Here is a 22,773-nt window from a genome sequence, read left to right as displayed (position 1 = left end):
GAAGAAGACTTGTTCTACCACCAGAACCGTCATTATCATAACAAGAATGTCATAATTATCATTATCAGTACAACGTCATCATCAGCATCATAACAAAAGCTTTATGATAATGTAAAGAAAACGTCATTATCTTGACAACTACTCTATCATTATCATGACAACTACTTCATCATTATCATGGCAACAACGTCATCATCAGTATCATAACAAAGCTTCATGATAAATAAAACGTCATTATCATGACAACCAACTGATGACAACTACTCCATCATTATCATGGCAACTACTCCATCATTATCATGGCAACAACGTCATCATTATCATGGCAACAACGTCATCATCAATATCATAACAAAGCTTCATGATAAAGAAAACGTCATTATCATGAAAACTACTCCATTATTATCATGGAAACTACTCCATCATTATCATGGCAACCAACAACGTCATCATTATCATGGCAACAACGTTACCATCAGTATCGTAACAAAGAAATTTGTTTTAAATCATCGTCTATCTTCAACATGCCATTGTTTCCACCATTTATAGTATAAGGCGTTATTTTCTTATTATCATTATCAAGCGTCCATGCAAATTTTATTTTTATCAACTAATTAGCATATTTCATTTCGTTCCAATGTTTTTAAAATATTTTCATTGAACTATTATTATTCTAGTATGAAATTATAATTTTAATTTCATGCCGTCGCTTTCAGCTAACCTTTACAATTCATTTCCATCTTAATGAGGCAAAACTGAGGTCTTTTCTAATCAAAATAAAACACATTTTTTTTATATTACATTGCATCTTAAAATTATTATCATCTTGTCGTATATTGATCAATACCAAGCGCATCTTTCCATAAAATACTAATCTTCTACGAGGTATCGATCAAATTATATTAAATAGAATTTAGAGTACTGCACTTTTTAATGTATTATCAATAATTTACCATCGACTGTGAATATAATCGCATAGGCCTATACCTTAAAACTAATTTTAAAAGTGTTGACCTAGTTAGTGTTTTATTTTTTCCCTGTAAAGTCGTTATTATCATCTAATGTTACAATTACTCCTTTATTTAGATACATCTAGCCAATATTGTTCATTGTGAAGTATTAAATGAAGAAACGGGTTTATTAGACTTTTAAATTAACTATACGTATGCCTTGCGATCGATATCGAATGCAATCTATTGATATGGCTAAAATGTCAATAAGTTAATTGATGCTTAAAGGTCGTAAATTGACAGTAACTGTCAAAATAAACGAATTATATTTTTATTTTTAAAATTTTCCTTTTTTTTGTGTAGAGTCTTGGTTATCTTTGCTGAGACAGTTGATAAATGACTGTCATCGTACGTTGTAGTGATTAAATTTCATATTTCATCGATGAATTCCTGCTGAAAATGGAGTTTGACGAGAATGCGTCAACATCTGACGTGTCTGACGAATTTGAAGTTACTGCAGGATTGATACTCACCCATATACTCGTTAGCATCCTGTCTATAATAGCCATAGGTGGAAACGCATTAACGATTATCGTATTCACGCGAAACGCAACATTAAGGAATAACCCACAAAGCAACCGGCACATCATGAGTCTAGCCACGGCTGATCTTGGTGTTGGACTGATCCCACTACCACTGCTGATCGTTGTCACCACGCTAGACCGATGGCCATTTGGCGTAGTCATGTGCATGCTTAAATCTATAATAGAGGGAAGCTTTCTCATTGTGACGATTTATACCATTGCGTTCATAAGCTTAGATCGTTACTTGCTCGTTCACAAGGAATACCCCGTTTACCTGGAAGCTCAAACAAAGCGAAAAGTGAATATGCAAATTAGTTTCACCTGGGTGTTCTCAATAGTAACAATGACAACCAATGAGATTGTCTACTATGAGGTAGTGGGATTTAATGACACAACAGCAGACGATCTGTATTGTAACTTCCATACCATACCCGAAACATTATCAAACTTATTTCTTCTATTTATTCTGTTATTCGTGCCAATGTCGGTAATTGCATATTTCAATTTGAATACGTTTTTGAATATCCGAAAAAGAATTCTACGCCGACGTAGAGTAGGAATTATGGACGATGGTGCGTCCGCCACAGTTAACACCGTTGCAGTAAACCCATCCAAAAATGATCGCGCTCAAAACGCAGACGACATGTCATCAAAATTTCCGAACGTGCATAGGCCTACTGATAAAAATAAATCATCGACACATGTAGACTTCAAGCGAAGATACATTAAACCAGCGATTATGATGGGCGTGATACTATCAACGTTCTTAGTTTGTTGGGCCCCGTTGGGGATAACTGGAGTTATGAAAAATTTTACGATGGTGTTTGAAGACAGAAGACACTGGAAGTGGATACATTTGATTATGTATGCAGATTCCGTGTTCAATCCCATACTTTACGCCATAACTAATAAAAAGGTCCGGATTGCTATGGTAAAATGTATCAAGTGGAAGTGACGAGGAATTACAGTAGGACCTGAGTGATCTTCTTACCGCCTTTAATAGAAAACAATGGCAGCTCTGAGCAGATTGCAATTTATTCTAGAAAAGCATTGTTTAGTAACGTCAATATTAGCACCAAGGCAATCTGACAGATTGCAAGGCAATCTGACAGATTGCTATAACAGATTGCCATGGTGTTGCTATAAATAATATAATTGAAAATGTATGCTTGGATTTCGGTTCCATAAGAATAATTACGATTATTTTATGTAACTTTAAAAAAAAGTTGTAGTCGTCAAGGAGTCATCAAGAACGTGTGTACGCATACGTCAACTGTGTGCCTCTCATTATAATGGTGCCTGGCATTAATGAAGCATGCCACAGGAAGAAGAAGAAGGACAATTAGGCCTACGTACGTGTTGACGTCACGTTTATGTCCATTACCTTGCTTTCTTTAGTCGTTTTAAAGTTTAACATTAAATTATTAAAAGGATTGTAAATACATTATAGAAACATTCTCTTTGTGTTATTTGATAGGCCTACTGGTGATAGGCCTACTGGTGATAGGCCTACTGGTGATAGGCCTACTGGTGATAGGCCTACTGGTGATTCAGTTTTCACAAATCAAACTAAGTAACTTATTCATCAAATTGTAATGATCCAACCACTTACTGAAAAAAAAAAATATATATATATATAATATAAGAACGAAAATAACAATATAAAAAAGGATGATGTATTTATTATGATATGATGAAATGAAAAAAGTGGTAGTTTAAGATCCGTCTACACCATCAAACTAGTTTGACAAAAACAAGTGTGATTTGCCCATATGGCAGTGATATGCCCAAATATGGCAGTGATATGACATCATCATCGTCCATTGGGCACATCAAATTTGGTTGCCACATAAAGTGTGATAGAGTGTAGACAGAGCTTAACGCAAAAAAACGAGAAAACCTTTTGACTATACCACAAAAAAAAAGATAACGAGTAAAACAGACCGACAATGATGACTTCTTTCTAATTGTGCACAGGACAAACACGCGGGCGACAACTCTGACAAACACAAGCTACCACTTACCACATAATGTCGACATCGAACACGCACGCGAAACCGTCGAGAGATTTTTTTGTCATTTTCTCAAGGTGTAATAACTTCAGCTTAAAATTGTTTTATAGAGCCTAATACGATCCAATCAAAAATATTGAATTGAAAATTACACATTTCAATCAGTGAACCGAAGGCCACGTTAAAGTTAAGTTAAACTATTAAAAATTGAGTTTGATTAAGTTGAGTGTCAACTATTTGCATTTTAACTGCATTAATATACTTAGGCCTAAAGAGCGCGCAGTGATATTGATTTTAACACAGCACTTCAATCGGTCCTCCATCAATTTTATATAACACACTCGGCGATGATTGGCTGTTTACACAAGAGACACAATTTGACGGACGCAGATGCAGATAAATCGATATTTGGTATACATATCCAAAATCCGGCGCCGTCAGTATTCCGTTTTAACGACGCTACACGCGGCTATGCGCCAATCGATATGCGCATAGCCTCATGAAAACGAAACTGTGATAGACCCTTTATATGGTAAAAAACTGGTATACCGTTGTAATTATTGATAATTTGAATAAATGATTTATAATAATAATTATGATTACACTAGTTTTGTTCTAATTTTAATAAAAAGATAAATATTTTTGCACATATGGCGTTTCATACGTATACTACTTGAGATTCGATATTTCAGAATTAAAAAAACAAATAACAAAAATCGAGATTAAAAAAAATAAATAAAAAAGACAATGAATACAGACTTCGAGCAAGTGTATGATGACACTTGCTTCTTAGAGACAAATAACAATTTACAACATCATTAATAAACAATTTATTATTGGGAACGTGAAAACCATTTATATTGATTGAAAATCTAGTAATAACATTTATTTTAAAAATCGATAAAAGTGAAAAGATAACCGAAAACTATTTTTTATGTAGCTGTGTGTTTACAATTAATTTAAGCAATTGCATTGAAGAAATCGTCCGTCTGTTTTTGTAGAAACGATGGAAATATAATTATAGCCGAAATGTACGTCATCGCTGTGCTGCTCCGTAAAGTGATGTTAAAACTTGGTTTCCACTTGTACGCAACGCATGGCGTACGTACCATTCAAACGACATTTTGGATCACCCATCGCGTCGTGATTGGTCAAATCAGTGTGTTACGTCATTGTTGGCGGTCACCATGTTGGGGGATTATAAACAGTTTAGCAATATATCTATCAATTCTACATTATTTGTTTCATTTGGTGTTAATTAATCACTATTTGCTACCAAATAATTGTTAAGCTTGGTTCCCACTAGAACGTAACGCAAGGACGTAAACGCAACGCAAGCGTTTTAACCAATGACAGGCGAAGTTATAGACAGTTAGCAATCACAAGCGAGTAAGCCATCGCTTGTGATTGGTCAATTCACTTGCGTTGCGTTTACGTCCTTGCGTTACGTTCTAGTGGGAACCAAGCTTTAATAGTTGCTACAACAATTACAGTATAGGCCTTATACCTAAACTTTGATTTTCTTTTCTTTCTAAAGCGTGGTTCCCACTAGCGACGCAACGCAAGGACGTAACGCAACACAAATGAATTGACCAATCACAAGCGATGACTTATTCGCTTGTGATTGCTAACTGTCTATAACTTTGCTTGTCATTGGTTACAACGCTTGCGTTGCGTTTACGTCCTTGCGTTACGTTCTAGTGGGAACCAAGTTTAGACAAATAAATAACAAACTAAGTTTAGTCGGTACCTTCTTAATTTGGACGTTTATCGTCTGGAAGAATAACTTGTTTAAGTATTATATCTTAAGCTTGGTTCCCACCTCCAGGACGCAATGTCGTAAGAGCGCAACACAAGTAATTTGACCAATCACAACGCGATGGTCCGTCCGTCATGCTTGTGATTGGTCAACTCACTTGTGTTGTGTACGCGCTTGCGTCGAACTGGGAAACCGAGCTTTGATAATGAAAACACATCAGTGCCGTCACTTTGTCAAGAAGCACGAAGGTCCTTTTGCATTATTGGCCTAATAGAAACGTGTTCAAATTAATTAAAAGCATGATTAAGTTAAATGTGCATATATTTATATTAGAACGAATATCGAACAGAGTGTATTCAATTTCATATATTATCACTGCAACTACGTTAGAGAAATTTAACTACAAACTTTACGGACGCTCTAGGTGAAATATCGCAAATAATTTATTATAAAAACAAATGTATCAGACTTAATTAAATATGGAATGATGATAATGTATTCCATGAGCCACGCATATTCCACGATAAACAGGCATATGCCTGCAACCTTCACCAGTGTTTCCACAAAAGAGACTACAGGCAAGTTAACGCATATTATACGTATTTTGTGGTAATGCTTGAGACGCAAGACAAGGACGTAACGTAAGGCAGTTCACCAATTAAGCGTGGTTTCCACTAAAGACGTTGTACGCGCAAAGCAAGCGAGTTGACCAATGACAAGCTACTGTTCGAATAATCCATCGCTTGTGATTGGTCAAATCACTTACGTTGCATCACGTCCTTGCGTTGCGTCGCTAGTGGGAACCAAGCCTTACAAGCGATAAATTATTTGAACTGTCGCTTGTCATTGGTCAACACGCTTGCGTTGCGTTTACGTCCTAGTGAGAACCAAACTTTACAAAAATTCGGCCACTTTATGCCTCCGTAGAAACTAATGAGTAGGCCTCCTAAAGCAAACATACCCACTGGTAGCTATTAATGCAATATACAAAACGAGAAACCCTACACCCATGCGAATTGATTATGTTAAATATAGAACATTCAATACAAAATTAATAGAAAAAGGTAAACACCACTTAATAAATCAGTGTAACATCAAGGTCACCGTAGATTGATTGACAGTGAGTAGGGGAATTGCGTTTTGTATGATCTCTGATAGATTGACAGAATCGGAAAGGAACACTTTTATTGTGGTTAGCCATAAATGCTGATCTGAATTTGGAGTAAATCTCTGTCTACACACTATCAAACGAGTTTGACAAGAAGTGTGATGTGCCTAATTATGGTAGTAATAATATATCGTCATCGTGTCCATATATGGGCACATTACATTGGTTGTTACGTAAAGCTTGATAGTGTAGACAGAGCTTTAGGGCTTTTTCTCACTGAGAATGTAAGCTTCCAACTCCAAAGCATAGTTCGTATAAGGTGGGTTTGTGCTGGCGAAATTTGATTTTTTTAGATACTGATTTCACAACTCTAAAGCTCTGTCTACACTATCAAACTTTATGTGACAAAAAAACTGTGATGTGCCCATATGTGGTAGTGATGCCGTTATATCACTACCATATTTGGGCATTTCACTACCATATTTGGGGACATCACACTTTCTTGTTAAACTAGTTTGATAGTGTAGAGCTTTCTTTATGTTCAGTATGCTATAGATTTGAACCAAAACAGTCCTAAATTTTGACAAATTAATGAAAAATAATTTATCTAATGTAGTAAAGCTTTTATTTAATTTAATTTCTTTCTATTAAACATGAACTAACACATCAGGAATCTAGTATAATATAGTAAACATTATAAATTATGACTCTTTTAATCTATTACAGTAAATTAAACAAATTGAATATTCTTTTAAATACAATAAATGTAGGTAAGACAAATTAATAAATTTTATGGGACCATATGTTTTTTCATGAAAAAGAATATACCAAAAAAAACTCCATGTAACTATAGTATTTAATCCCTTACCGATAATTGTACATTGTACAATTGATACCATTCTTAAAGAACCCCCCTATTGAGGGAACACGCGAGACGAATGAGAGGATATATGAGGGTGTTTTAACACTACAAAAGCCAATATTCAGGAGACACATTGACCCTGTTAAGGGAGGGGGGGGGGGTGTCAGGTTGTTGGTTCTTGAATGTGTACCCTAAAAAAGGGTTTTTACTACTCCACTATTTGTTTTAAAGATGTATTGTTCCCCTGAAAAAATACTTCTTACACTTTTTGTTGTTGAATATGCCATTTTAATGTCACATAATAGTTATCCGCTTTGACCAAAAATAGCCAAATTGGCTGCCAGCCAATGGGTTTTTAGTTGAATTTAAACATTTATTTTGTCATTTTATAAGTGAGTACATTTTTTTTTTTCTATGGAAGGGATTTACTCTATTAAAACTACAAAATAACCTATTCATGTTTGTGAGGGACAATACATCTTTAATATCGCACAATACTGTACATACAATAAATGTGTAAATATTTCTTTTTAAAAACACAGTCCGAGTGTTGTGTAATACAAACAATTTTATTAAAAAATAGTCTTTAAACGAAGAACGGAAAAAAATCAATATATGAAAGCTTGGTTGATTGTACATTACAGTGCAGCGACTGATACACATCATTAATCAAGGTCTAAACCGCAAAGTTCTGCCTCAGGCTTTTTGGCTGCTATGGCTTCATCTTCATCACTGTCATCTATATCAGCTGCAAAGAGTGACTGAACAAGGTTGCCTGTAAGATAAATATAGATTTTTACCTTTATTGTATTGTAACAGAAAACGCACCTTTCAAAATGCAAACACGTTTTATTTGAAAATCAGTAAAAATAACAAAACATCACGTTGGTATTCTATATTCTACCACATCATGTTAACTTAAAATTAGGTCAGGTTTGTGATGTCATAATCATGTACTACTAATCATACTACACTATAACTTACCAATTATACCCTCTGGCCCGCTTGGTTTTGGTGGTGGTAGACCAAAGAATATTTGTCCGATCTTGTCTAGGTAACTATTGTATGTAGGGTCCTTTTGCAATGAAGGTTTGTATTTTTCACAAAGAACAGTGAACATTACTAATTTTCCACTGCAATATAAAAAACATTTGTTAGCCAACAGACATTATTATTATGAAGTATACATTTTATGTATGTAATAATCTATTGTGTATTGCAATTAGAATAAATTGATTGAAAATATTGCAATCTGGCTGTTGCACTTTTTGCTTTAGCTCTTTGCTTGTTCAGGTTCAGTTGTTGTTTTTTTTTTAAGGCCAATTTACACAGACGAGTGGTAATGGTAATTTAAATATAGAATATATGTTAATCATACTGTCTAATTATAGAAACAGGGCTCATATTTGGCACATGATCTTATAATCATGTCGAGCATAGCTCATCGGCGAAAGTTCCGTGTTTTTAGTTGTATGAACGGGATTCGAACCTTCGTATTACGATTTACTCACATCGCGGAGCGGACGAGCAGTTTTTGCTCGGGATCGATACAGATTCTACGTGGGACAAGCTACATGGTTTTCCGCTTACCGTTACCCTTTGTGTAAATTGGCCTTTTGCTTGAGCATTTGGTATAAATGGAAAAGGTTTATTAACCCATTAACTGTAGTTTTATTAATGAAATTAATGAAATTTGTTTTTTTTTCTCTCACTTAAATTAAATATATATTTATTTATCTGGAGGACCAAACTTAAAGCCTTGGCTTAATGTGTCCTCCTCCCACAATTATATTTATTAATTTATGTATGTATGTATTGTATATTGTATTGTGTGAAACAATAAACTTGAAACTCTATTTTAATTACCAAAAATAAGTAATAATTCAAAAGTACCTGTCAATTGCTAACAGTAAAAACCAAAGAAAATTGAGAAGGGGTAAAATAAAAGGTGGACCTTTCTCAATGTTGGGGTGACTCTCTGTGTAAACCTGAAATGTTTCATTCGCAGTTGTTGTATTTTTGCGACACAACAGCCTGAAAAACAACAAAATATGTTTACATAATACAGCATTTTAAATAGAAATTAACATAATAAACACGGTAAATTTGTAATTATTGCTTACAAATCATCCATGCCTGTTTAAAACTCGAACTGTCATAGTCAGTGGCGTAACACAGATTCCTGAGGCCCCTGATTTAAAAGCCCTAAGTGGGTGTTTTCAGCTTTTATGACATTATTTGAATGCCTGGTTTTTCCTCTTGGTACTGCTGAGGGGGGCCCTCATAACCTCCAGGCCACTGGTCATAGTAATTGGATTGTTCTCATGTAGCCAATCAGAACCAGTAAATTAGCATCATACAAGACATTGACAGAAAAAAATGGGAATTTCGAGTGTTACTCAAATTTGTGATCAGTGTATATGCGAATTGCATTCTTACTCACGGTATTAAGGCCATGAAATACTTACTGAAATACAGCTTGTGTAATAAACATATCTACTTCACTTGGGTAGCCTTGAGTTGTATGAAACTCAACTAGCATTGAGGCACATTGCTTACCATCCATGGAATGAACAAAATGGTAACGGGATAAGGCATAGGATTTCTCTGTAATAAAATGTGAAAGTGCATTCAGAATAGATATATCAGTACATATATATCTTGAACTTATAATAGGCAACACAATACTGGGTTAAGAATGGTGTTGCAAAGGCCTCGACATTGTAGTTCCAGCCTCATGTTTATGGAATGTAGAATTCCGATATAAAAAAAATCGATATATGGCCTGATGTGTAGACTTAATTCAAGTGAAAATGTTGTAGTCTCAACAATTATAGGCAACGTCATATAAAAGTCAAAGATGCTCTCCAGGTGGAATGCCATCCTCAGGTGTGAGTAGTAGTAATTAGTAAGGTTTTAATTTTTATGGACCAGAGATTCCGAAATAAACGATTGAATGAAAAATGAAATAATTCTTAATATCTTATATTCTTCAACCCGAGGCTTTGTTAAAGACCTTTATTGTAAGCCACCCCGAGCTAGACTTACCATTCCAGAATATAAGGGCAACCTGTTGATGTAGATCTGGGTGACTACAGCCTTTTTTTGGGTTACCCTTTGCCGACCATTTGAGGGCAGCATTTAGAAAAAGTTCTCGTTCCGGTACGTCTGACCTCACTTGCTTGTATAGTTCAGTTACTTTGGCTGTAGTGAATAAAAGTTTTAAATAATTATATATTATTATTAATATACTGAAGAACAGTAATGGTATTTCGTAGTACAGTGTATAAGCCAGATTTTGTTTTAATTTACAAATTATGTTTTTTTGATGGCCAACCAGAAAAGGTTAGATTGGACGTCTGGAGTGGATTTAGCATTTTGTTACCTATGTTAGCTGATGGGCTAATTGTAGGGTACATTAAGTCATTGTTACCTATGTTAGCTGAGTTGACTGGTGCTCCAGAAGCTTCAAAAGCTTCAACTAGTAGCATACATAAATCTGCTCCACTTACATGCTAAATAAGAATAAGAACCATTAAAAACACAATCTAAACCAAAACTACAAAATAGTATATTGTACCCAACAGGCCAATTCTACTGTACAATAATGAATGAATAATGAATTGTTACAGCCAACTGTTTGAATAGTATATAGCTGTTATGCGCGATTTGAACGATTTGCGCAATTTGAAATTGCGCAAAAAAAATCCTTGCGCAATTTGAATTGAAACATGTGTTTCAAATTGCGCAAGCAACGTATTAAATTGCGCAAGTAATCTGCAAATTGCGCAAGGTTTTTCGACAGATTGTGAAATCATGCACACCCATATTTTTATAGTAATTTCTAAGAATGATTCAAAATTAAAGATAAATATCGCATTTCCTTATTTTAGTAGTGCAAATATTGTTATAAGTTAGCATACCGTCGAAGAACCGACGAAGGAAAACGAAGCGGTGGTGTTCCACCAGGCGGGCGCGGCGCGGGCGGCCGGCTATACTACTCTAGCCTAGCTAGGGTCTGGACTACTGATACTGACTAGGTTACATGGCCTAGCTTAAACTAATATTAAAAACTTAAAAAGTGAGTATTAAACATTATCTTCATTGAAATGGTCTTATTTATATAATAAAATACTAAATTTTAAACTCCTCTGCCTAGGCCTAGCCTAGCCATGTATGGGAAAATTTACAGTTCGTTTTCAAATTGCGCAAAGGTGTCATATTGCGCAAGAACTATCTTGCGCAATTTACAAATTGTGCAGCGCAATTTAAAATTGCGCAAAGATTTTCTTGCGCAATTTGAAATTGCGCAAGTTGATTGCGCAATTTGAAATTGCGCAAAAAAATCCTTGCGCAATTTAAAATTGCGCAAGAATTCTTTGCGCAATTTCAAATTGCGCAAGGATTTTTTTGCGCAATTTCAAATTGCGCAAATCGTTCAAATCGCGCATAACATAGCCATAATGATAATTGCACAGATTCAACCTACAGTAATAAGCTTATAATTATACTGTACCTGATTGTGTTCAAGAAGAAGACTTGCACCAGCATAAACTAGTTGTATTGCTTCAGCGTGCTTGTTTTGATTCATCAATCTAGGTGGAGAAATTGTGATTATTGATGCCTACTAGGCCTACTAACTAGTTTTGAACTATGCCTAGATAGAGTCTAGGGAATGGGCCTGGTATTAGGTAGGTTGTATAGCACAGTTACCGCCTGGCCTGACGAGAACTAATAGTAGGTAGGCTACGCCTAATAAGAGTATACTATTGGCCTAAAAACTAGGCTAGGCCTATCTATATAGGTTCCCTAGGCCTACTAGGGCCTAGTTAGTTAGTTTTGTTTAATTTTTACTGCAATTTTGTATTTATTTTCGTAGATTAAAAAAATGCATGTCAATGGATGTCAATAATGAGTAGACCGCCGTAGGCCTAATTTAAGTAGCCTACTACTTACTAGGCTAGTCTAGAAAACTTAAGCTCAAATTCCAGATCAGTCGGGACTGGCCCCGCCTCCCGGCCGCGGCTAGTCTACCTGGTTCGCTAGACATCCATAACCAAACAAGGCAAGTAAACAGTCCGCCGAGAGAGCGGGCCTAGGCCAAGCTTTGAGTATCTTTTTCGACCGATTACAGGCTTTAACTATCTATACATTTCGAAGATATTACGAACCTGAAATACAATGTTTTATACATTTGATGAGCTTCATAGTAATCGCCTCGTTCAACGCTAGCTTCTAGTTTTTTCGAAACTCTATCAACACCACCACCATTACGACGTTTGGTCGCCATATTTATTTTAAAAAACAAGGGAAACACCCCCTCTAATTCTTCACTGGTTCCCGTCGTCTACATTGCAATCTTCTGCATAAATGATGAATGCATCCTCTCCACCGTTTTTGAATGATTCTATTACTTACTACTATAATATAATTGTAGGGTCTACTGAAAACAAAATAACAAATAACCAATGCCGTATAACAGGCTATATTTGTTTATTCACATACAGGTAGGTCGAAACATAACGAATTGAGGATTACTATAGTTGCAGTGAGTGCAAATTAACATTATAATATTGCCGGATTCGTTTCACATCGTTTCATGCAAAAATTGCGCATTATTTTATTTACAAAATCAGCCCATCGTCGTCTACTTGATATTTTAATATGTACTACAGTATTTTTATTGCATATGATATTGCTCTTTGAATACATTAAAAGGATGGAATGTTCGAGAATCAAGGCTATAAAATCAAGGTGATAATTAGTGTTGCAGCTTATTATCAATTCATCCTCAATCAAGTCAAATGATACATTTAAATTGCAAACAAAAGTGAAAAATGTTTACCGATCGGTGATTAAAGATGTATTGTCCCCCAAAAACATGAAAAATAAGGATTAATGAATCAGATTTTGAATAGGCCATTTTCAAGTTTAAATAAAGTTATTTAAACAAATCAACAACAATAATTATTTCACTTATAAAATGACAAAGAAACTGTTAATTTTAACCCCAAAACCGTGCTGACAGACAATTTAGGTATGCTATGCTTTATAATACATTTTTCATGAACATTTTTTTTCGATCAAGTTTTTCGTCAAGTGAATAGGCCTAACTATTATGTGATATTAAAATTGCATATTCAACAACAACAAAATAAAAAAAATGTTTTTTTAGGGGGACAGACAATATCTTTAAGGAATTATATTATTATTAAAAATAATATAATTAAAAGAATAATATTATTAATAAATTATTCCAGGCTAAGAGCCCGGCAGCGCCGGCAATTGAAAAACGCTGCACTGTAAACACGTGACATGACACGTCGCTCCGTTAACAAGAAAATAAACATTTTATTGGTCTAACATAATAAATGCTACAGAATCGACATTTTGATAACTTGTCACGATATCCTACAGGCATACGTTTTTGTTTAAAAAAAGTTAAGAACAAAGTTTAAAAAAGGGTGAACAAATACAACGCGTATAGAACGTTTTAATGTATTATCAAGGTTGTGAATGAATTAATATTTATAATTCTGTGTTTCACAGTCTGTAGATATACAATGTTAGAACGTTTTGTATTCTCTGCCCTCTACATAGCATGTACAGTATAGGCCTATTCAGAAATATAGAAAATTATACCATTACTAAATCATTCCCCTCACACAAACACTTTATAATGTATAAACATGTAAATTCATGCTTATTTTATATATATGGAGTGTGGAGCTCAATAAATAATAGTACGATACTTGTATATTTTTTTTGCAAGATTAGCAATAAATAACGATATAACTAAAAATGTATTCGATTTTTCTGTAACCCTACTCCCCCCACCCGCCCCCGCCACCCCAACTATACATTAACAACGAATGGTGGCGTTGTAATCAAAATTAAATTGAGTTGTTTTAACCAAAGCCTCTTGTAATATTAACCAGAATGCATCATCATAGGATGGGTGGTGGTGGTGGTAATTTCTGTCATCTTCATACTATTACTAATGCATGCATTTGAATGGTAGGGTTTACCATTAACAGCAAGTGAAGATGTGTCATTTGCAGCCTCTTGTTGAGCTAGAAAAAAATTAATACATTTTGATCGAAAGTAGGCCTAATCTGCAAGTTCAGAAGAAACACGTCATTTCGTTAGTAATGTAAAATGATATTATTTTTGGAGTAAGTATATAATGTTATAGATGACAAATTTCGTTTTTGACTTCGTAGATCAACAGATGACGTCAAGAATAACCAAGCTGCATTAACACTCCGCAGTCAGTTGAGAAGGATCTCTGATAGAGATCGAAACGTTCGAGTAAGTACTCCGTTAACTTGTGCTTTTACAAAAACGAAATTTGTCATCTATACAAAATCGAAGCTAAATGAAATTCTTTCAAAATATATAATGTTAATATGTCCTATTTTACGTGTTTACAAACTCGTATGCGAAATTGTGTTTTTGTCCGGTTGTTCGTCAAACTTCATTCCTTAAAATCAAGGTCTAACGATTTTCACTAGAAATATTGGATTGACACGTGTATTTACTGTACTATGTAGTTTTATACTGTATTTAAATCACACATTAAGTAATAGTAAAAAGTGCTCATGCTATGTGAACCATAAACACTGGGATGATGTACCATGGAGGGTTTCCTCAATGACTGTACCAACCTCTGCTACTAGACTTACCATGGAAAATATCCTCCTCCTCTACAAGAGGTATATATTCAGTATTGTGTTTGTCTGCTTTTACATTTTTAAGGGAATGTGGGCCATTTTCTTGCACCTGAGCTGGAATGAAACATTGAAGAAAAAATCAGATTAAACAGTAAAGGGGGTGGGGGTGTGATCGGGGGTTCGGACACTGTATTTAGGACACTGCCCCAGGGGGGAGGGGTTGTTAAATGACACCCCTGAGCCGGAAATGGTACTCTCGCACATAATATTTATGATAAATGGTACCTCTAATTGGTCGGAAAAGACACTCTCATGCAGCATGCTACCAATGAGCAAAACAATCGTATTCGTACTTTTTTCCACCTCCTCACACACGTGGACTATAATAATTACCGCCGATTGTTTGATCATTCACTCGGTATTTTGTTTTGCGTTCAAGTTCAATGTGAACGTACGCCTAGGGGAATCCCCGAAATAAGCACACTTTGTGTGAGAAGTCAAATTCAATGCTTATTATAGCTCTACCTATATTTATTTACAGCAATTTGTTGAGGAAATTGAATATTAATCAATGTAAATAGATGGTATTGATACGGTTGAGTAGCCCACGTATCGGCTGGTGGTCCTAGAACAAAATAATCGGATGCTATAATGTAAACTACAGTACATGATACCATAGATATTATAGTGTAATATATTAATATTCACTATAACCCTCTATGATGATGATGATGATGATACACTATACTTCATAGCCACACATAAATACTGTAGGTAACCGCATCAGCGTTCCATTTTTTATGTAGGCCTACGTCGGAAGGCTATACCGTAAATCTTCTAATAGTAACCCACACTCTAATAGTAACCCTCCTTCTAATAGTAACCAACCTTATAAGTCAATCTATAATAGTAACCCACACTCTAATAGTAACCCTCCTTCTAATAGTAACCAACCTTATAAGTCAATCTATAATAGTAACCCACTACTCTAATAGTAACCAACCTTAGGCCTATAAGTCAATCTATAATAATAATCCACTACTCTAATAGTAACCCATGGGGTTAATATTAGATAAGTCCATATTTTTTTGTTGTTGTTGCACATCTCTTGAGAATTGTGCCTCTGTTATAAAAGAGAAACAATAAAGTTATTATTATTATTATTAGAGTCACAAAAACTATTGACAAATGACATATGAAGACTGGTCGTTTATGATGCAGCCGTATTTTGAAAATAAGGAGATAATGCATGTTGATCTAGGGAGTGGGGAATTGAGTGTTTTTGAGTTTATAAAATAAAAGTTAGAGTTCAAACAAATTTGTTTATTCGTACTGTTTTATTATTTTGCTATGATTTGCTGAACGGAATAGTTGAGGTGAGTAACTATTTTCAAATGCCTAAATTAAGATTAGTAATAGTTACCCAGTACTATAAAAGTAATCTCCTTTCTAATAGTAACCCACCTTAAAAAACAATCAAAAAATAATAACCCAGGGTTACAATTGGAAGATTTACGGTATATTGTATGCATGCTGACTGCCTTGATCTAAACAATATAGGTACGCGGTTGTCTGGCGGTGTCCTTTGTACGAATCATTGTGCCCCAGCTCACTTTATGAGTACGATACACGCATCAATATCATGTTACATCCAGGGATTTCAGGTGAAAATCGGCAATTCATTTGCAACTCTTGGAAATTTACAGACACGTATCGCTCGACGTACGCTCATACAGCAAAGAATGTATCGAGTTATTCACGAACGAGTTTACGAATTATCAAATTATAACCTTTTGTACTGTGTGCGGCACGTCATCAGAGATGAGAGTGAGGTATTGGGTATGTCGGGGATGGGGGTTCGCAGTTAGTTAAGGGGGATTCGCTGTAAAGAGTGGGGGATTGGGGTTCGCCCGAACCATAACCCCCCCCCCCCCCGTGGCTACGGGCCTGATTATGTTTAGAACCACAGGTATTATGTGTGACGAGCTATGTTAAAATTGGAGTACAGAATTAAGCTTACTATGACCATCCACAAGAGGTTGATTCTGCTGCTGCACTGCAATTCCATTTTCTGCGTCCCCAGGTTTATTCTTATTGTCTTGCTTAGGCCTATGCCTCGATTTTTTAAGCAGACAACAGCCAAGTAGGCCTACAACAACTAAAACCAAGATGATTGCGCCAATGGCTGATGCTATATATATTGTATTTATGTGAGAGCTTCTGCTTTCCATGTCTGCACTAGTTGGTGAGTAATTGGTTACTTGTGTTGTATAATCACTCATTGGTATTGGTGGCTGTGTTGTCTCCGGCTCTACAGCAGGTCCCGTAGCAGGTATACTTGGAGTTACTATCATCTTACTTGGAGTTGGACGGGCAGTAGTTATAAACGTCGACACATAACCTATAGACATGAAAACATGATTATTGGTGTATGTTAAACTTACAGTATTTTAGTCGAGTCGACTCTATAGCTCACTATGTCGGTCGGTACACTAACTCAAATTTGCGCACGCGTATATGCAGCCATCTTTATGGCCATGTACCACGATAAAATAAATTATACGTTCCGATCCCACCTTTAATTGGCGTTTGAACGTTTTTCAAGTGCCAAAGAATAGGTGTGTATAAACTTTCGATTTTAGAGGTTTAACTGGACATAATTACAGCTGGGCCGGCTGTTACTAAAATGTTTTTTTTTAATCGGATAACGAATTTCAGAAATCTATACGTGTACAGGCCCGTATCCAGGGGGGTGCGTTGGGTGCAGACGCACCCCCCCCCCCCCCAAGTCCCAAAAGGTCCACTATTTTCTCGGTTGGTATTTTTTCTTGTCTTGTTTAACTAAAGACAATATCATTATATATATACAAAATTTACATTATCAATGGTATACAAACAAAAATATGCTAATATAAAATGAAAAAATACCGGTAATTAAATTACGGAATCTGAACTGACTACAAACTCGATGTAAAACATGCGCAGTCGATCATGTGACGACAAGCAATAGCTTAGCGCTTCATGTACGCGGTACGCGGTAAAGTGTTTGCTGGAGAAATACAGACAACTAACCGGCGGTAAAGACGTATCTGGAAATACAGACACTATCGAATACGGCGCCTAAACAAGGGAAGGCCAACTCAGACAGTGTCGTCTGAGTTGCAGTGTTGGCGCCAGCGGGGGGATTACGGGGGCTCTAGCCCCCTCGTCGGGGAGCCTAGCCCCCCCCCCCCCCCCCGTCGGGGAACACGGGTACTTTTTGTCTGGGAATATAATATACAGTAAAAAACGTTCGCGTTCACTTCATATAGCTTCAGCGCCTAGAAAACCACGACGTTCCATTGACCGTGAGAGTACGTCAGAGGGCTAATAATAATATGCACTTTTATGCATTCATTATTGCCAGCGATCTAACTTACTACTAAACATTAGCTAGGTACGCACTTGTCTGGCGGTATCCCTTTGTACGAATCGTTCAACGTTGGGTCGAGACGCGTGATATCAAGTTTCATCCAGGGACCAAAATGTGTAATGTAGTTATTTTCCAGGCGAAGTTTACCGACGGTTACCGAAGGGAACACGTGTACTTTTTGCCGGGGAATATAATATACAGTAAAAAACGTTCGCGTTCACTTCGTAGCTAGCTTCAGCGCCTAGAAAACCGCGACGTTTCATTGACCGTGAGAGTACGTCAGAGTGATATTATGCACTTTATATGCATTCATTATTGCCAGCGATCTAACTTACTACTAAACAATAGCTAGGTACGCACTTGTCTGGCGGTATCCCTTTGTACGAATCGTTCAACGTTGGGTCGAGACGCGTGATATCAAGTTTCATCCAGGGACCAAAATGTGTAATGTGTTATTTTCCAGGCGAAGTTTACCGACGGTTACGTCGTGTACTGCGTCGACGTACGCTACACTACAGCAAAAACGAATTATGTTAATTGTTCGTTTGTTCACCAATTTTTTAATTTACAAGTAACCTTCTGTACCGTGGGGAACATAAAATAATTTTTTCATCCATTACTAAACAAAAAAACATGCCATTTTCGCTTAGCCAACATTATAGCTATAGTTATTACATTTTCAATATCCTGTATGTCATGAATTTCTCACCACTCGGAAGTCCAGATGGTACGCATGCATACACCTGGGAGGAATAAACTTATTTCCCCGACTGAAAAAGGTCTACGCTTGCGTTTTTTAAGCCTCTAGGCCTGATGTTTCCAAAGTATAAAATGCAATTTTTTGAAGACCTGCAGCTCTAGTTTTAAACATTTTCTTAGCTCAGCCCCAACAATAAAGCTGGTCATATTTCGAAGAACAAGAAGTACATTTTCCGGGACCTAACATCTCTATTTTTCAAACATTTCTTAGCTCAGTCACAACCCATGATAGGGACTTATATATTTTTTTTCATGTTTTGAAGTCCAATTTCCGGGACCTCCAACTCTATTTTTCTAAATTTTCTTTGAACTTTTATTTTTTAAATTGAAAAATATGGATTGAAACAGTCATCGCGCATCGTTTTTTTGCACGCAGTATTTTATTTATGCATTATAAAAAATGAATCTAAATCTGATTAAAAAGACCTCAAATGACGCTAGAACGCGTTGCTTCCGGGGGCTTCGCCCCCTGGACCCCCAGCGGGGTCCCTTGGCGGCCCCCTGGCCCTCAGCCTAGTGATGCTCGCTTCGCTCGCATAGCCCCCTCGTCGGGGAATGTAGCCCCCGCGTCGGGAAGATCCTGGCGCCACCCCTGCTGAGTTGGCCTCATCATGAAAGCGTTAAGTTCTGGTGTCCATCGTTCAACTAGCCCAAGCCACAACAGAGAGTCTTAAATCAGTCTTTAGAACGTCAAATAACGCAAATTCTGACCGGGAGCCCTTGGCGGCCCCCTGGCCCCCAGCCATTGTTGCTCGCTTCGCTCGCACCCCCCCCCCCCATTATAAATGCTGCATACGGGCCTGGTGTACTCTAATGAACTAGCAAATCATACCAATCTCCGACTAGACGGGGGTGCAGCTGACCACTAGGCATACTTAGTGCGGGAAAATGCATTGTGTATGGTGCACGACATACTATGTCAATGCTTAATGAAAGGCACGAAAAAATGGTATTCGGATAGAGAACAAAATCCCGGGACGGGATGTATAGATATAGTTACCAGGGCACTTTGTAAAACAATTCTGCTTAAGGTAATGACTTGCTTTAGCGTCACAAAGATCATAACATTCCATACAAGTTCCACTGCCTGCCTCGCAGAAATATGAAATGTCGTATTGGCAGTTCTCGTAACAACCCTCCCAACTGTTTGTCACCACTGGTTTTTGTTTGTTCAGCAGATAAGCTGGAATGAAAAGAAGTAGTGCAGTATAGAACAATAGAATATGGGTACTGTAGTAATTTCTAAAGCCCTGTCTACACTCAAGTATTATTATTATGTGACAACAAATGTGATGTGCCCATATATGGGTATCACTACCATATTTGGGCACATCACACTTTTTTTTCAAGCTAGTTTGGTAGTGTAGAGAGAGCTTTATTCAACTGACAGTAACACTATTATCTGAAAACAATTGGGACTTTGACGCGCTCGTTCAAACAACGATGCTAAGTAGGATGTGTCATTACATATAGCAGTAAACAGTAGGCTAATAAAAGGAATTTCTTGGCACGCCATTGAATTATTGATAACAATTGTTCTCAAACGTCACTCCAACAAAATGAGTTTATTATTTATAGAGGACAGTAAATAATGATATATACAGGGCAACTATCATATTTTGTCAACTTTCCGTACGTTCTGTAAAAAATATCATAGGTCTCTTTTATCAATACAATAAACAGTCGGTTCAAAGTAGAAATTATGTGAGAAAACGATAGGCACATTTAAACAAAATCTGCGTTATACAATCAATAAACATACCTGGACAGTTCTGAAGGCATTTTTCTTGTGGTTCGTTGTCACAAAGATCTTGGCACTCCATACATGTTCTGCTGCCTTGATCACAGAAGTATGATACATCTTGCTGACAGTTATCAATACAACCTTCCCAAGCGTTCTGTCGCGATTCTGGGAGATATTCTAATTTGGAATCATAACAACAATATTAATTAGTAAAAACAATGTCAACTTGATTGAAAGGAAAATGATATGGTTAAAATAGGATAAGAGAGAATTGTGAATATTATTAACTCGATTGTGTTTATGTATAACCTTTGTAACATATATAGTATTATATGTTAATATATAGAAAAGCTAATTAATATAGGCTAAAACAATGCTGTTGAAGAAAATGTTCATGCAAATACTGTAAGAAAAAAGCCGATGTATACAATAGAAAAGCAATAAACATATCTTTTATTAATGTTTGCAAGAATTATTATAAAATAAAATTATTATAATGGATATTAGTTAGGCACTGGTGTAGGCCTACTAACCCTATAGGCTATTTTATTTAGTCTGTAATAGTTTATGCACATGCGACACCCCCCCCCCCCCCCCACCAAAGAGAAAAAAAAATTACACAATTACAAGTGAATTATTTCATGGAGGAAGGGCCTACAAATAAATCAAATCATTTATGCTTATTACTGTTCGATACAATGTTCGACCAGGGAAGAGTTCCTGGTTTCGATCAACAAGTACATACTTTGGCACTTCCAACGACATTCTTTTCCATCTGGCCCATCAGTGCACGAACAGGTCTTACAGGTCTTAGTGATTTCGTCACAATATTTGCTTGGGTTTTCTTTACATCTGTCTGGACATCCTCCGTTCCACTGTGTCTTTGTTGCCGCCGACATTTGAAGGTGTATAGCTATAAATATGCATAGTCCTAGATACAATATGGTCCCGGAATTTGGCCTACCGGTACTACTAGTAGTAGTACTGTTCATCTTCGTGCTTTTTTTTAACGCCTATAATGTTTAACAAAAATGTAGCAAGTTTTAGCAGCAGTAAGCTAATATTAATAATACGGTTTGTTAGGCCTTTATGGAAATTCACAAAGTGTGACATGTCCGGCCACACCCTCGTGAAATAAACTAAAGGCCTATTTTAGTATTACAAAATTCCCTACTCCATTTCCAAACAGTTTGGTTGTTGACCTTTGATACATATTATCATACCTATATTTAGCCTACATTAATATCAACACTACGTCCCCATTTCATTGCGAATCTTATACGGTAGATCAAAGATAGGCACGGCCTAATCACGTGACATTTGATAACCGTGTTATTGTCTCTTTAAATATCGAGGGATTTTTCCGGGGTTAAAAATAGACTTTTGTAAAATCCGATTCAGAAGCATGTAGCTGCCTAAGCCTACCCACTCTAGACTTTTACTTAGGATGTTTTAATCAAATAGGCCTAATGGTTACATTTAAACTTAACGCAGAGTTGAATAATAACTACAATTGTGGTAGGTCTAACTCTCTGTGATATGATGAAGCAATCTGCTATAGACATGGTCACTATATGCTTATTATAACTCATAAACAAAACGGTCAGCCGATCATGGTATGGAGGTATAAAATTCTAATTTTATACCTCTATGAGCCGATCATGTCATGAATGGAATAAATATAAAACACTAGAGTCTCTGATGGTTTGATGAGAAAATGAAAATGAAAAACCCAACCGAGATTGATTAGATTTAGGCTTACCTTAATGATTCTGTCAGCGACACAGCCGTCTGGTATAATGACTATAATGAATATGATTTGTCATTGTCACGCGGATATGACTGATTAGACAATTTTTAAAAATAAACTTAAAATTTCCCGGGCTATACGCGGGAATTTCCAACAAATC

At 36.3% G+C, this 22,773-nt stretch overlaps 3 protein-coding genes across 4 annotated transcripts; 1 reads left to right on the top strand and 2 right to left on the bottom strand.

The window, feature by feature from the left end:
* Positions 1-1,405: 1,405 nt before the first annotated feature.
* On the top strand, positions 1,406-2,960 carry LOC140047934 (probable G-protein coupled receptor No18). The gene has a single exon (XM_072092969.1). The coding sequence runs from the start codon at positions 1,410-1,412 to the stop codon at positions 2,487-2,489; it is 1,080 nt and encodes a 359-aa protein (XP_071949070.1). The 5' UTR covers positions 1,406-1,409; the 3' UTR covers positions 2,490-2,960.
* Positions 2,961-7,825: 4,865 nt separating this feature from the next.
* LOC140062011 (Golgi to ER traffic protein 4 homolog) lies at positions 7,826-12,596 on the bottom strand. 2 transcript variants are annotated; one of them, XM_072108054.1, is made up of 8 exons: positions 12,447-12,596; positions 11,792-11,870; positions 10,709-10,790; positions 10,324-10,479; positions 9,744-9,882; positions 9,169-9,309; positions 8,260-8,408; positions 7,826-8,050 (listed from the first exon to the last, which is right to left on the bottom strand). In XM_072108054.1, exons 1-8 carry the CDS (start codon positions 12,563-12,565, stop codon positions 7,941-7,943), a joined length of 975 nt encoding a protein of 324 aa, XP_071964155.1. In that variant the 5' UTR covers positions 12,566-12,596; the 3' UTR covers positions 7,826-7,940. The 2 variants fall into 2 exon arrangements, with proteins under 2 accessions (XP_071964155.1, XP_071964163.1); XM_072108062.1 differs by lacking the exon at positions 12,447-12,596 and adding an exon at positions 12,232-12,293.
* Positions 12,597-14,155: 1,559 nt separating this feature from the next.
* LOC140047925 (uncharacterized) lies at positions 14,156-21,872 on the bottom strand. Its single transcript, XM_072092959.1, has 6 exons — positions 21,609-21,872; positions 20,882-21,040; positions 20,120-20,302; positions 16,969-17,349; positions 14,961-15,062; positions 14,156-14,348 (listed from the first exon to the last, which is right to left on the bottom strand). The coding sequence occupies exons 1-6, from the start codon at positions 21,853-21,855 to the stop codon at positions 14,206-14,208; spliced, it is 1,215 nt and encodes a 404-aa protein (XP_071949060.1). The 5' UTR covers positions 21,856-21,872; the 3' UTR covers positions 14,156-14,205.
* Between the last annotated feature and the right edge of the window lie 901 nt (positions 21,873-22,773).

The sequence above is a fragment of the Antedon mediterranea genome, chromosome 1 (assembly GCF_964355755.1).
Source record: "Antedon mediterranea chromosome 1, ecAntMedi1.1, whole genome shotgun sequence".
In the NCBI taxonomy this organism is placed as follows: domain Eukaryota; kingdom Metazoa; phylum Echinodermata; class Crinoidea; order Comatulida; family Antedonidae; genus Antedon; species Antedon mediterranea.
This window is presented reverse-complemented; position numbering and strand designations above follow the sequence as displayed.

What these genes read in the sequence shown, in the direction of transcription:
- LOC140047925 (XM_072092959.1), bottom strand. Translation starts at nt 21,855, where the DNA reads ATGAACAGTACTACTACTAGTAGTACCGGTAGGCCAAATTCCGGGACC. An exon ending in ATGTCGTTGGAAGTGCCAAA is followed by an intron (nt 21,041 to 21,608) that starts GTATGTACTTGT and finishes ATTCCAAATTAG; the next exon opens with AATATCTCCCAGAATCGCGA. An exon ending in TTGTTTTACAAAGTGCCCTG is followed by an intron (nt 17,350 to 20,119) that starts GTAACTATATCT and finishes TCATGTCTATAG; the next exon opens with GTTATGTGTCGACGTTTATA.
- LOC140062011 (XM_072108054.1), bottom strand. Translation starts at nt 12,565, where the DNA reads ATGGCGACCAAACGTCGTAATGGTGGTGGTGTTGATAGAGTTTCGAAA. An exon ending in AGTCAACTCAGCTAACATAG is followed by an intron (nt 10,480 to 10,708) that starts GTAACAATGACT and finishes TATTCACTACAG; the next exon opens with CCAAAGTAACTGAACTATAC. An exon ending in TTACTGTTAGCAATTGACAG is followed by an intron (nt 8,409 to 9,168) that starts GTACTTTTGAAT and finishes TTTATATTGCAG; the next exon opens with TGGAAAATTAGTAATGTTCA.
- LOC140047934 (XM_072092969.1), top strand. Translation starts at nt 1,410, where the DNA reads ATGGAGTTTGACGAGAATGCGTCAACATCTGACGTGTCTGACGAATTT.